General features: G+C 39.2%; 1 protein-coding gene across 1 annotated transcript in view; it reads left to right on the plus strand.

The window, feature by feature from the left end:
• Positions 1-402: 402 nt before the first annotated feature.
• ZBTB20 (zinc finger and BTB domain containing 20) overlaps positions 403-15,695 on the plus strand; it is a 27,301-nt gene continuing 12,008 nt past the window's right edge. The window contains exon 1 of the mRNA XM_009998231.1: positions 403-631. Within this exon, the coding sequence (XP_009996533.1) occupies positions 403-631 (229 nt within the window). The remainder of the gene's footprint in view (positions 632-15,695) is intronic.

Below are 15,695 nucleotides of genomic sequence, written 5' to 3' on the forward strand. Positions count from 1 at the left end.
CAAAGGGGGTCGCTGCGCTGATTCAGAAACTCGCATATTTGTTTGCTTTTCAGACAATTCTGATACATTTCTGTATAACTGTCTCTATTCAGAATGTTACATCTTTGGTTAATATTTGTCAAATGGAACTCTGAGTGTCTAAACCACTGGGACGAGTTTCTTTTTATATGTCATCAGTAGGGGCAGAATCAGGAACTTCATGCTTGGCCTATTTGCTGTAACACGGTCTCAGGGCCATTGCATCAGAGTCAAAACAAGGAGCAGCTTGTTTCCAGACAAGAAGCATGGAGGAGAGTCTTCTCTGCCTCCTTCCCTGAAAGGGAAAAAAGAGGAGAGAAGGGGGGTGGCTGGGGGGGAAAGAAAGTTATCTTTAACAGATTCTAAAAATGCCTTTTCCCAAATATGCAGTCAGTTCCTTCAAAGGTCTCTTTGTTTATTTTCAGGAAGAAACCCAAGACAGCTGAAAACCAGAAGGCGTCTGAGGAGAATGAGATTACTCAGACGGGTGCATGCAGCGCCAAGCCGGGCCTTCCCTGCCTGAACCTTGAAGCTGGTCGGTCTCTGAGCCCGGCTCTCATCAGCTCACCACATTCACCAACAAACCTGCACACACACACAGGGTCATCTGATTGTGAGTACACCAACACACTGCTGGGTTGCACTGGGGTTCTTGAGAACATGCACCTTCCTGCAGACCAGGTTTTCCAGTGGATGCTTTTTCCAAAATGGCACGAGTAGGCCTTCCTTAGGGCTTACCTTTTCCCTTCCTGGGGAATTACTACTGAAACAAAGCATTTTGCCTCAACGTCATGATAATGCCATCAGCCAGAGGAAGCTTAGAGCATATTGTTGGGTCAGGTTGCTGTTTCTTACGAATTAAAAAGGGAAGACCCATCAAGCATGTCTTTCCAACTAGAGCTGTAGTTACTCCTCGCTAGGTAGTCACATGCTTCTCATTACCCAAATGTATCTTACTGACTGGGGATTTTCAGCCAGTTCTGTATTGCAATGGGAGAAAACAAGTGTCTCGCTCTGACACCCAGGATTGTAAAGTATTTCCATGAGGAAAGGGGGGAGTGTTTTGTAGAGAAGATCAGTCTGTGAAAGTCTGGAGAGTCTTTGTAGATTTGTGTAGTTCTACCAGTTTAAGGCCCTTGTTTTGAGTTACATTCGCTTTCAGATTACTCAGCATGGGTTAATTGGCTTTTTAAAAATGCTCTGTTCCATTTTGCCAAAAAAATACAAAAATAAGGAAAGAAAATTATTAAAACTAGATTTTGGAAAGTCGGCTCTCCAAAAGACTGTCATTTCTTAGTGGTCCCTGCCTGCAAATCTCTTAGGCAAGAATGTGCAGGGTGAGGTGAGCATCATCTGCTAGGATGTTGTAAAATTTACAAGGGGTAAAAAAGGAGTAAGGAAGATGATGACACCAGGTTTCAGAAGCCAACCAGACCTTGCCATTGCCTATAAAAAAAAATAAATCAGGGCATGACAATAAAAAATCAGATTTAAAAGTATGTATATTCTTTTTTTAATTTAAAAATCCTGCCTCAGGGCCAAGCTTGGAAGCAGCCAGGTTATAGGGATCATCACTATCAAAATCACTTTAGCTGCAATTCCTTCCTCTTGACTTCTGACTTTATTCGTTATGAGCTTCTTCTAGAGATCTTGATTTTAATAGAGCTGGTAAACAGACTTTCCTAAATCTCACCTGGTGATTTGGAGAGAAGAAAGAGATGTGAAACAATTGAGCAGCAGGCAGCATGCAATTTAGTATATACAAGAATTTTCTTCAAATTGGAGGTGTCAGGCTCTTTGTTAAACCTGGGGAACAGTTTTGTCTTGTACTGTTTTCTGAAAACAAAAAGCTTGTGAAAAGATGCAAAAAATGAGCAGGACAAGAAAAAATAATTATTATTTTCAAACAAATAATCTCTTTATCCCATTCACAAAGATGGAAGAGTTATTTAGTAAATGGGATCTGAAACCTCACACTGATTTTTTTGACAGTACAAATGGAAACCCATGAAAGCAGCCTTAGGACAGAGGCCAGCACAGATTGTAGGGAACCTGGAGAATGAACTCCTCCTTTTGCTTTCTGAGGTGGCCAAGGTCAGGGATGAACAATATTGGCGGAGGGCAGTAGGGGAGGTGCAGCATGCTCCACCTGTCCTACGAACAGAGTCTTCTAGACCCAAAAGTTTTTCATGTCCCCATATCACCTTTCATTCCTACTAAATTAACAATAGCAATAGCAATATTAATAAACTGCAAACCCAGGCTAGATACACTGAGGCTTGGTTTTGGTTGGGGTTTTTTTAATAAAATAAGTTTAATAACAATGTCAGGATTAACATTGTCATATATCAGGAATTGTTGAAATTTTGTTTCCAAAATACAGTTAGGAGTCCATAAAAATGCAATAAATTATAGGACATCTTCTGGTATTGATCTCTGTTAGTTGATGCATGTGCTTTGAAACCAGTGGAGAAACTCCCATTATTCATTATGTTACAACCTTTATTAGGCTGGATTTGTTTGGGGCCAGTATGCATATAATTAGTGTTTGGCATACTTTTGCGAAATAGCAACACCAGTTTCTCACATGAACTGAAAATGAGACATAATGAATATTTACTGTATATTTACTACAGCTATCTCCTGTGTGATGTGGTATTTTTTCAATGCTGCCTCAATCCTTAGTGCTGAAATACATTCATTGACCCAAAAGATTAATATTTGTGGCTCCCGACATTTAAAAATGGGCTTCACTGTCGTTACAAACTCCTCCTCCTTACCTCTTGCCTCCCCTGCCTTTTGAACTGATTCTTTCCCCTCGCCCTATTATCCCTCCCTTTGTCCTTCCCCTCCACTCAGAGCTGAAAATATCAGATCACCCAGAAAGAGTCAGCCCGGTAAGGTATATCAGTTCTTCGAAATGTGCACTAATGTACAGATGGCTCTATAAGCCCTTATTCATGTATCAGGAAAAAAGACTTGGATTTTATGGGCCACCTATTCAAATCTGCTTGAAATCTTCACTGACCATTTTGCATGCACAGTCACTAGTGCTTGGCAGAAAACAATGCCACATATTTATTATGAGAAATACTCAGAAGCCAATCTACTTTAAAAATAAGGGTGCTTTTGGAATGATCAGATCAAAATACTTTTTCCAAGCAGAGGAAATAAAAATTCTATGATAGCCATCTGCTCCTCAGCTGTAAAAGGCAGAGGTGAAGAAAGTCTAAGCAGTAGTCTGAATGCCAGTCCTACTGAAACAAGTACTTACCAAAAAAATCTGGGTAAAGTCATATGTGTTGCACAACTTAATGTAACACTGTAATTCTATAGTGTAGTACAGTCTACATGCTGTTTCTGGTGCTGCTTGTTCCCAATGAAATCACATTACTTCTGACCCATCCATGTAGGACCAGGTCCCACATTTCTGGATTTGAACATTTTCAAACAGTTTCCAATAATTCCAGATGAATTATTGAAGCAACATCCAGAACCTAGAATGCATGGTGTCCAGTTCCCATCTCTTTCAATCCTGGGAAATGCTAGCCCACACAATGCAACTGGAGAAACAAGTTAGAGGAAGAGGTGCTTCCTGAGGTAACCATTTTCATGTTGGGCTTAGCATATAAAAAGCACCACTTTGAACTAATTTGGAATTAAGTCACAGAGTGAGCTGATAGAACTCCAGATGAGTTAAACCTCTAGCAACTCTGCTGTCACACACGGATGTAGCTGCTTACCCAGAAGAAAGATGTTTGTGCAAAAAGCTACATGGACATGCATGGAGGCAGTTTCTGGAAAAGATTCAAAGGAAAGCATATGAGATTGATGCTGTTTGCAGTTTTCCACATACTTGCTTATGGGTGGAGAATTCATGAAGTTGGTAGGGTCCCAGTTTGAAGGTTGCACTGCCTTAGGTGAAGCTTCGAAAGATTTTTCTGAGAGGGAATGAAGTAATCAGAACTTGGCTGTATTTAAACTGATTTTGTCTATATAGGCCACTTACTTCAGGAGCCCTTCAGAAAGCATCTATAATTATATATGTTTTGCAAGTGCCAAGAGATAAGATCACTTTGGCAGAAACTTTCAAGAGTTCTCAGAGATGCAATCAGACAAAAACTTCATTCAAGCTCTGATGTATGCATCTTAACAGATGTGTCCAAACTCAAAGAAATCCCACGGGAACAGTGCAACTGAATCTCTTTGTCTCTGTTGATAGTTAAAAGAGTTATTCTTAGACATTGGATGGTCCATCTGTGAAGGTGTTTGTTTCAGACAAGGGAAAAACAACACCTTTGCAGCATTTCCATGGGACTGAGTGGCAGGTTGGACAACCATTGGAAAAGTGTTTTGAAGAAAAATGTATTATTTTAGAGAACATAGAATTCTTGCAGAGTCTTGAGATTCTGGTAGGGAATGAAAGTTGAGAAAGAAAGTGAGGCATGGATAATTTTTTAAAAACCCATAAAACAATTACTGGCAGGACATTGAGATGGGGAAGCATTTTCTAAAGATACCTTTTAGCAAGAGACCGGCGAGTTTTTATACATTAAATAGAATGCACTGTATAAACAGTATTGGTGATGGACCACATCTGAACCTTTTGTCCATACATAGTCAAGTGACATGGTTGACTTAGTCCAATTCCAGCATATTTTGGCTTTCACAGGATGTGAACTTTGAAGCAGTCTGCTCTCTTTTTCTTCTTCCAAGTTCTGATTTTTATTGTTTGATAGCCTTCCAGCATAATGGAGGAAGGCAGAGGGGGAACCTCAAAAGGTTTTGAAACACCTCAGAACATGGAGAGTGGATGTAGAAAATCTGGGATTCGTTTCACTGAGCAGCTAGAGGGACCCACCATTGCCTTCTCATTAATGAACAAGTTTGATTTCTCTGGGGCTAATAGAGAGGCTAGATGGATCTGATGGTAGTTTGGCCTCACCTTTATGTTTTGGGTTTCCTATGCTTCTCTTTGAGGTTCTGTGGCAGGAAGATAATGGTTACATGTCTTTATGGTCTTCCTTCTGCCTTTGGAAATTTTTCAGTATGATTCCCTAGGAACTACTCTGAAGCTTTCAAATTATCTCTGCTCCCAGAGGGAAGGAGGCGGGCCCTGATTGTACCAGCTTCCTTATTCTCAGAGGCAGGCAGTATGTCAATAGCAATTTCATCCATATTTTTGCTCATCTATGTGTGGTATGTGTTAGCTAATGCTGAATATTTTTAGGTTGGTTTTGGTGACTTAAGATGTTATGTATGTTTAGATATCTATTTTAGATTATATAATAGTAATGATACAGGCCTTTTCCATAGCAAGCTAAACTGAAAGCAAGGACATCCATAGTTATCAAATACTGATGTCATGAGACTTAGTTATACTTTTGTCTTGCAGAACATTTGAAATTTTGTTTAGTAAATGCTTCTCTTTTTAACGGTCATAAGCAGACTCTGTGTCCTGTAGGTTTAGATTTATCCCTTTGATAATCTTACAAACAGAAGAGGAAATTATCAGCCAGGAATGACTTGTGTTTTCATAGAAGCAGATATATCTTGTTTGAATTGGGTAGAGACAGAAGTAAGTACAAGTAAGGGCATTTAAAACTATACAGTGAGTGCACCCTGCCTCTGTTGAAAAAGCCATCACAATACCCTGAAGAATTGGCCATGTAAAATGTTGTACTACTGATAGGAACTGGTCTTTATATTCTTAATCAGTGCACTAAGTGAGTTTTGTCAGGTTGGTCTCTCGGGCTTTTCTTCTCATGAGAAATTACTAATAGCATATGGTACTTCAGGAAGTCAGTGAGTATGTTTTCAGAAGCAGCTGTGTGACTTTGGAGCCTAAGTTTCACTGATGCATAAATCACTTACATTTATAACACATAGATGCATTTGAAAATGTGTCTAATTATTCTAAATGTTGATTCTCTCATTTGATGACCCTGTTTTACTGGCTTAATGCTAGGTTGTCAATCCTTGTGGTGTTCAGTGCCTTTCTTACCAGTCTTCATTTAGGGAACTCTCAGTGCTAGAATACAGAAATTCAGCTTTGGTTTAAAACAGCCATGCAAGTTTCTAGCTTCCTTGCTTTCAGGGGAGAACTTGAAAATATGTCCGTATTGTATCTAGTTTTAAGTACTGGGGGAAAGGCTAATAACTCTTACTGCTCTTTACAATTCTATAGCTTTTATTCTTAAGATTTTTGAGGTGACTGAGTGAATAATACTGTGATATTTATGTTTGTAAGTCATGCTGCAGCCACTGACACATAACCTAACTGCCAGTGAAGTATCTGCAGTCTGTTTCTGAGTTTACCTGTTCTTGTCTACAGAGTCTGCCCCCAATAGACTTTTATTACCATTCTCTTAAGTTATGTCTCCTAGTAAATCCTTCTGTCATATATTGGATGAGTATGTCAACTGCTTCAGTCATTAAATGAGGGACTGATGAACACTATACAACTGTCTATCACTGTTGAATGTATTGAGATGTTCTAGTACTCTTGTTGTTTGGGATTTGTTTGTTTCTGTACGTAGGTTGTTACTTTTTTGAATAACAGCCTCCAGAACAGTACTTTCCTGTTCCTCTTCTCCCTCTTGAGCTAGCTTATCTTCCAGCATCCTCCATTCTGAAAATTTAAGCAATAAGGTCAATTCCACTGCACAATTTCTGTAATGTCTTAGATTACCTTTTATGCTTTCATAGATCAGTAGTCTAGCTAACCCAGAGTCTACTACTTGCTTACTTAATCTATCAATCCAGATAGTCTACAGCAATTCTTAGATACCAGTCACTGCCCTTTAAGCTTTCTTTGATGAATTTGTTTGAATAATGTCTTATTACAGTATTTGTCTTTACAACTTTAGTGGATTTTTCTTTAAATTTCCTCTTCACCCTACCTAATGTTTGTTTTACATCTAGCCTGCTGCAGTTTATGCTCAGTTCTATTACTGTCACTTGGGCATGATTTCCATGTTTTGAAGGATACATTTTCAGCTTTAATGAACTCTTATACCTTGTTATTTAACATTGTAGTTTTCTACTTGCTTGTTATTTGTTGTAGTCCTTGGATATGCTTATGAACTCTAATAAGGTATTATTGAGGCCACCTCCCTGCTGATTTTATGGGGTTTAATTCCTTATCTTTTCCTTTCAGACTCTTTCTGACTAACTTCCTCTTCTTTTTTTCCTTTTAATACTTGTTCCTTCTGAAGTTGCACTTACCAAAACTGCCACTTCATATTATCTGCTTGAAGGATGTCAAACATAATCATGCCAATCATTGTTATTTCATGCCTTCACCATACATACTACTGCTGTCATCTCCTCTGTCCTAATGGGGTGAGAAGACAACTAAATCAGATGTCCTATTTCCCTGTTATGGCCTGCAGAATCATGTGGCAGAGTAAAATATAAAAGATTTTCCAGTATTCGACAGTTGACTCTTAATTGAACAAAACTAAAGCAGCTACATCTACATCTCTTTTTGTGCTACTGTCTGTTGTTAAAACCCTGTGCAATCCAGTGCTTACATCTCTCTTGGTTTGTCCTTTGCATGCTCTAAGGAGACACCTTCCATGCTTTGAGAAGCATTGACTGCTGCATTAGTTACCTGTTTTTTTGCAAGTACCCAATCCCAAAGTTACAGATATAAAAATAAACTTGGTCACTATTCCTTTTCACCAGTGTGATATGTCTAACATTGGAGCTTTTTGCTGTTTTCATCTAAGCTTCTGTAGTGAGTTTCTCCTCTTTCCTGTTTATGTGTGGTAGAGCAGCCATGTAATCTGTACTGTGACCACATTCAATAACTTTAGAACAAGGTAGGGCCACAGCAGTATTCAAATTGGAGAAAACCAAAACAATTCTTGCATTGTTCTTGGCTGAACAAAGAGAGGTCTTCAATTCAAAACGTTTTTGAAGTGAAGACTTAACTTGGTACTGGGAGAGAACCTGAAACATTAAACAAAGGTACCGTGTAATAGCACCTAGTAAAGTTTATAAAGTGTACTAGGAGATTTTGTGAGGGAAAATCATTGTATTTCCTCAAGAAATGTGGTGTTTGATCTACTCCATAGGTGGAAGTCAGTTGTAAGCCATCAAAGTGCCACCAAACTGCTTCATTTGCATCAGGGAATTTGCCTCACAGCCTGGTGCACAGTGGACCACAGCAATGTGTTCTGGCTGACACTGTGTTTTGGTTCCCGAGGACACCAATTATTATTGTTTCTAGAGGGCATGCCATTGCACCATCTTTTCATTTATGTTTTCTGTGCCTGTGTTCATTGTCCATGGAGTCATTTGCAAGGCTAAAATAACATGAGATCTAGTCTTATGTATTTACCACTCAGGAACTGGAATACAAAGAGAATTCAAGATCTCTAGTTAGTCGGCACAAATAGCTCCTTGGGGAATTAACTGCTCCTATAAAAAAAAAAAAAAAAAAAAAGATAAACAAATCCTAGAACCCCTACTCATCCCAGCTTTGTTGTGCTGAACAGTGAAAGGATCTTTGCCCGGCTGGGATGCACAATACATACTCTGTATCAATCTGTGACATGTGGTGAAATGCTTCTTCTTGAAAGCTCACATGAGGGAAGTAGTATAAATTAAGAGTAATCTCACAACAGCTATTTTTGAGTTCTTAACCAGTGAAAATGTAAGTGTAGCAATATTGTGCATCTATTAAAAATCTTGAAAGGCTCTTTATAACTAGATGATAGGAGTGATAACGTGTAATTTATTGATGTTACAGAGATAGAGAAAAACCCACAAAGTAGCAATTTTTGTGTGAAAAGGGGTATGATAGGGGAAATAAAAATAGAGCAAGGGACTTCTCCCCACAGCTTGATGTCTGTGTGTGGAACCGTGTCAACATTAATAAAAATACCTTGTGCTTTGATCCTATGCAGCATTTGGAAACAGGACATATTGCCTCTATTCAAAAGTAAAACTTCCAGATGCTATCTCTAATGTTTTTGGCTGAGTAGAGGGTAGAATGTGCCTGAAGGCAGACCTGAGAAATAAATCTCATGCACCGTATTGGTATCACCTGTTGGTGTCTGCATGCTGGTGCATACGTGTAATTCCAGAGCCTTTTCCCTGTGCGGGGGGGTGGAGGGTAAAAAAGTGTTGAGACTGACAATGTGCTTTTAATGCTACAGACACATCTGAAGATATCAAACCATCTATGAATGCTGTGCTCTTGTTTATTGCCTTAATTTATTACTTTAAAGTGTTCTGCCTGAGATTTCTCTTCCTATCAAAACCAAGTATGTGATTCTAGAAATAAGTCTGCTCCCAGGAATCGCAGAGGTCTGGTCTTACTGAGGACAGAAATTTTCCCTGTGGCCTTTAGCATCGTTGGTGGGAGCATGTGCTCTTTCTTACTGATACTTAAATATGAATTATAAGCAGGCATGAACACTTATCCCATAAATTCAAAATAAAGAAGCCACAGTCCAAACCAGTATGAGTATCTGTCTCACGATATTTCTTAGTTGAAATATTCACCAAAGCACCCAGTTATACTAGTTAACAATTACCCTTTCACTAGTAGATAAAAAAGATAAACGGAAAAAATAATGAAATAAAACCTAGCATTTTCATGTGATAGCTTTCATCTACTCAGGGCTGAGACACAGCCACTGGAAGACAAAAGAATCCTTTTCCCAACCCTGAGGACTGGCATTTACAGTTTTTGGTCACTCCTTGTTTCAACCCATCAACCAGGAGTTCTGTGACCAGAGCAAAATCTCTGACATTGAAATGCCTTTCTCTGGAAACATGGAGGGAGGGTTTAAGCAGTGTTCTTCCACGGGTGGCAGCTCTCCCACAAAGTCAAACATTTCTTCACCCTTTTCCCAACAGGCTGCTACAAACACTCGCTGTAGAGGATTCTATCTTGAATAGAAACCTTCTAAACAGGTTTTAATCTGTATTTTCCTTTTAACCAAATCCCACGGGCTTTCAGGCTTACTGTATTTAACCACACACTCAAACTGATAAGTTTTTCCACCTTGTCTTTCTGCCTGGGGGGGGGAAACAAACAATACAGGACAAATGTAAGAGTTTACAGAATAGCAGTTGTCTGTTTTGAAGATATGTTTTAATATATTTGCACCTATTATCCTTCTTATTCATTCCTTCTCCAGACTTAGCTCCCACCTCCAACCCCTTCTCCTCCCTAAACAGTGCTTTTGATATAGTGTGTAAGTTTATACAGTCTACCACAGTAAAATGACCAAAAGCAATCCCTGTTCACAGGTATTCGATCTGAAATGCACTATTAGGATTTAAACAAAAGCCTTTAAAGTGAGTGATAGTATTCTTAATGACTACAGTAAGCTTTTAATCAGGACCATAGAAGAGCAAAATAAATCACCTTGTTTACTTGCATTTTCCAAAAGGTGTTGTTTTTTTTTGTTGTTGTTTGTTTTTGTTGTTTGTTTTGATTAGGTTTTTCTTCAGGAAGCGTTCCCCTACTCTTTGTTAGAGTGGGCAGTGTAGACACCATGACCTCACCGGCACTGCTGACCCACCTCACTTCTCCCCTGTTCAGTGGCTCTCTTGCTGCAGGTCTGCTAGTTCAGCGCGCCCTCTGAGTAGTGCCACCTGGCACTTTGAAAAAATTTAGCAATAGATGCACCTAGATTTTTAAAGAGCCAAACTGTCTTAAACATATAGCCAATTAAAACAGTTGGGCCATGCTGGGTCTTGGCAGGATCGTGCATGAGCTGTCTGGGAACAAGCGAGCGCAGTTGAAACAGTTTTCATGTAGAACATGAAAACGTTCCCTGCTAAAGAAGGGATGAGCACAACCTCGTTTCTCTTCCTAGGAAATGGTGCCATCATGTGGCCATGTTGTTTTCTCTCTTTTAAGTTACAAGAAAGCAGTAGTACAAACGGGATTTCCCCTTAAGTTTTTTGGTTTTGGTTTTGTTTTTTTTTTAAATGAGTATTAAAATGGTATTTGGTGATCCTGTCTTTTGCTAAGGGAAATATATTAAAGCTGGGCAGGGCACAGGAATTAACACCCTTGTGATTATATTGCTAGACTGTTTAAATCCCAACTAATGCAGCCGTGATTACATAGTTGGTTGTCCTTCTGTTAATGTAGTAATCGTTACTTGGAGATATTTTAGATATCTACAGGAGAAGCATTCCCTGTCAATGTAGTCCATGTCTGTGCTAGGGGTATCCCGTGCCATGGTAGCATGTCTGTAACATCAGGGTGTCTGCAGACAAGGGCTGAGAGAGGAACTGAGAGAAACAGTGTGTGTATATTTGTGCATGGGAATAAATTTGGTCTTTGAGTATACTCTCCTTACTCTAAAGTATCTTTGGAATTCCTAAAATAGCAAGAATACAAACTGGAGCAAAAGTGGGAAGAGTAAATACCCTGGCTAAAAATGGAGTATTTCTGTAACTTTAAAATAACTGAATGTGCTGTCACTTTTTACAGTCCTTGGTCACCAGGCTGCTGTGAATTGAAGCTAGTTTTTACCCGGTGTCTTAGAGTTGTAAGTAAGATGTTCACTATAAAGAGGTATGAAAGAATCAAGGCACTGGAGTAGTGTGAGAGGAAAGCTTCATTTTTGTAGGCCTGGAGAGCACTATTTTAAGAGATCTATGGAGGTAATTTTTGATCTTTCTGTAGTGTTCTTTATTGAAGGAATGCAAAACAACTTGTTAAGATTTATTAAGGTGGGCAGTCCTGCAGAATTAGGTGCATGGTGCTGTTCTTTTCTACATGTGAAGCAAACTGAGGCACAGACACTGCTGCCTGTAAACTGCAGAGCAAATAGGATCAGTGCTGGCAGACTCTTCCCATGGCATTTCAGATGAAGCATAGGAAAGGTGATTCACTGCCTGCTCCCCAAGCGTGTAGGCTGAAATAGAGGCTTTCATGCCTGATGTTGGGGCTTCATGATGCTGGATATAGAAGAAATTTAATGTACAGAACACCTATGGTTTACTCTTCAGTTTTATGTAAAATGGATATCTCGTAATTACATAGATGCTAAAAAGGACAGAGCAAGTAATTCAATAAATCTGCCATAGGAAATGTGCTAAACCTTTTCTAGTCTGTAGAAAAAGCCTATCTCCTGGACAAAGTTTAAGCAAACTTTTTCTTATTAGCCATCTACTCAATACGTTTGCTCCTTGGAGAATGAGGTTGTGTTTGTTTGTGTGTGCATGCATTTCTGTCTTTCAAGTAACCGTAGTTATTAGACTATGAAATGTAGAGAAGTTTGACAGCTTTCAGAAAGCAGTGATTCTTTCTTCCATAGAGTATATTACAGACACATTAATAGATGTTGTGCTGGTAAAAATACAGTACTTCCTGTTAAATGTAGACTGCTACATATTTTGATTCTAACAACAATCTGGTAGGGTTAGGGCAATTCGTGTAGTGTCATCTGGTGTTTGTTTTGGATAGATATTATAGAAGGAGATAACTGATTTTCAAGATGTTCAAGCAGATGATTGGGTGAAAACTCCAGCAAACCTTTAAAGCAACAGAAAGCAAGGGCTGCTTCTGGTCAGATCTCCTGCTGAGGACACAAATGTTCTTCTGTGTTCCTGAAACTCCATACGAGGTTTTTCTTTTGAAAGCCCTTGCTCCGAATGAGGCCAAATATTCAGGAGAATCAATCTGAGCACTTTTTGGCTAAATTGGCCTCTCTAGTGTCATGGAGATATACTGAGAAGTCAGCCACTATCAGGTTTTCAGGATTTGAATTCACATCACTTCCTTGAGTGGAAAAAATGTTGTTCCACTAAATTTGGTCCCAGAGAGTTGAAACCTGATACAGAACTGATTTTGTGTATGGAAACACTAGATAAGAATTTTTGCTCTGTTAAATGAGTTTTATTTTAGTGTAACTAACTTGAGAACAACAGAAAATAAAATGTCACTGCTAGGGGTAAATCAGAACCTGAAGAAAGCACCCATGGTTATGGTGCTAAATTTGGAACAGTAGACACTGGTGTATGGAAATGAGAAAACTTCCTATGGAAATTGTGGGGCTATAGCGGCTATTGTATGTTGTGATGGACATTCTGTACTTCCACTGGACTGTCATGTTTCTGCAGGAGTTGAGATTTTCATTCCAAATTTGCTACTGAGATAAGCCTTTTTTGCTTTCTTAAGGAAAATCTGTAGAGTTTTGTCTTGATAACACAGGGCTTTGTTTGCTTGGTGTTATTTAGTCTGGAAGGTCTTTTAAGAGTATCTTGTATGAAGTATCTCCAGCAACCGTTTCATTTACCTCAACCAGAGTACTTTGTCCACTTCAGGGCACTGCATTTGGAGTGAAAGGACAGACTTGATAGAAGATGGAAGAAGATAATCATAAAGAGAGTACATATAACCAGTGAGGGTGATCAGGAGACCTGAGTTTGCATTTTCTAGAAAAGATAAGTCTGAAGAAGAAAAGTGAGGCATCTTCCAAAATATGAGAGAATGCTATCATGAGGAAAATGTTCAATAATTCTCTGTGCCTGCTGGAAGAAAAGATGAGTAGTTGTTTTTAAGTTAAATGCTAGGAAAACTTTCTTGCTGTAAAGGTAGTAGACAGTCTGGGAAGGGAGTTGAAATCCCCCACATTGTTGCTTTTTGCAAACATGTCAGACAAATTTCAGAAGAGATGTAGGTGAATTATTCCCACCACAAGAAAAAGTAGATAACTAGATGACTCTCTGAAGAACCTAATGCATCCTTTTGATACAGGTAGGAGGCTGTGGTCATCTGACACTTGGTGTGGAGACCAAGTATTACAGATTTCCAAAACTGCATGGTAGATGAAGAGAGTAAGGAGTCGATGATAATGCTTATCTCCAGCAGTAGTGGGTTACTTAGTTTTGTGGCACTCCCAGCTACTACTAGTGGCTGGAGTACAGATGCACAGAGAAACAGCTCCAGAAGCAGGAAGAAAGCTACTGGTACTGAGTCCCACATCATTGTCTTAGTCCAGGATGTTCTCTCATCTGGGTAGGCACTTGTCCTTTTGATAATAAGAATATAAATATGCCATATTCTATATGAGATGTAATGCCTCCAACTTTTCTACTATCTCTCGAAGTGTGCAATCTTCTCAACATGAGGCCTGAGAAGCTTGTCAGGAAGACAAAGTAGGCAACAACATGAAGCTAGTTCTAGTCTCAAGTATCTAGTATCCAGTTTTCAGTATCAGTGAAATAGTTTGCCAAACAGTTTTCTAAATGCTACTGCAGAAAATTGAGGCAAAAACTCAATCTTTATCTGTCTCAGCAAGCCTACAAGTTCTCAAGCATATAAGCCAATTATTCTATTTGCCTAATAAGCAAGACAGAGCATTTGGGGTTCAGTGTGCCAGTTATTCCTTTGAAAGACCACACAGTATGTTTCCAAGAAGAGCTTGGATTCCAGCAGCCTAGGTAATTTTGCTTCAGGTGAAGGTGAGCTACTGAGCTACTGCTGAGTTACAGTAGCGGAGGTGGTTTCATCATCACTGCGTTTCTAGAAATCATAGTCATTACTGAGCAGTGAGGTTTGAGATACTGTGATTTTAAAGGACACTAGAGAAAATAATTCTGTGATAGCTTTCAGTTATGAGCATTAAGTCTGTAAGTGTTGGCTTTGGAGAAAGGGACATCTAGTGACTATAAACCTATAAACAAAAAAACCTTATTAAATACGTTTTTAAATGTACAGTGTAACTATTTGTGTGTGGCCCACAGTCTTCAATATTCCATACATCTTCATAGCTCTACTGCATCATGTGTTTGCTGGGGTTATTTTTTAAGTTTCTGGCAAACAAACAAACAAAAATGCCACCTTGTGAGCCGTAACTTTCTAGCTCTGTGTAGGTCTAAGTATGGTAGCTTTGGCAAATACCAAGCCATGTTCGATGTACCTCATTGCTGTGCTTCCACATTTTCTACAGCGTCTTCCAGGAGTCCACTGCTTGCTGTTTCCTTCTGCCGTTGCCTTCCCCTTTCCTACTGTACTTGGAGAGGTTGTCACTGTTATTGTCATGGTAAAATCTACTTTCTATTGAATGCCCATAGCATAAAAGTCAGCAGGAGGGGTGGATGAGATTCAGGGAAACACTAATCTAAGCACTCAGTCATGTATTACACAACAAAAGTTTTTTTCCTTTCCCATCTAAGTTGTGCTCCTTACTGGTTGAGGATGAATTCCATGCATGTTTCTGTGAATAGCCTGACAGTTTAATCGGAACATTTGCATATGGGCAAACTGAGCTTTTTTCAGTTGCACAGTAATATGTTTCACCTTTATGCCATGCCAGCTTCAAAATGCATCCCAGGAGGATTGCAAATGTGCACAATGTGTGCAGTTGTCTGGACTTTTCTTTTTTTTCTGCTTTTTACTTTTTTTTTTACTTTTTTTTTCCTGAACTGGTGGATGCCTATTCATTGCCCATCTGGGTAAGAATGGCCTTTGCATTTCACACCCATTCTTTCCTATATGGTTTGTGAATACCCCTCCAATCAGAACTTGCCTCTCGGAAAGGGAACAAAACCATTTTACAGGAGTTTCTCAGAATAAGTCTATTTGGATCTCTACATCATGTTTACTGGACAAAAAAAAATAAATGGGGGGGGGGGGGGGAAGAAGGGGCACTTAACAAAGACCCCTTGAATTTCACAGAAAGGTTCCCACTGCC

The sequence above is a fragment of the Chaetura pelagica genome, unplaced genomic scaffold (assembly GCF_000747805.2).
Source record: "Chaetura pelagica isolate M959 unplaced genomic scaffold, ChaPel_1.0 scaffold65, whole genome shotgun sequence".
Classification (NCBI taxonomy): domain Eukaryota; kingdom Metazoa; phylum Chordata; class Aves; order Apodiformes; family Apodidae; genus Chaetura; species Chaetura pelagica.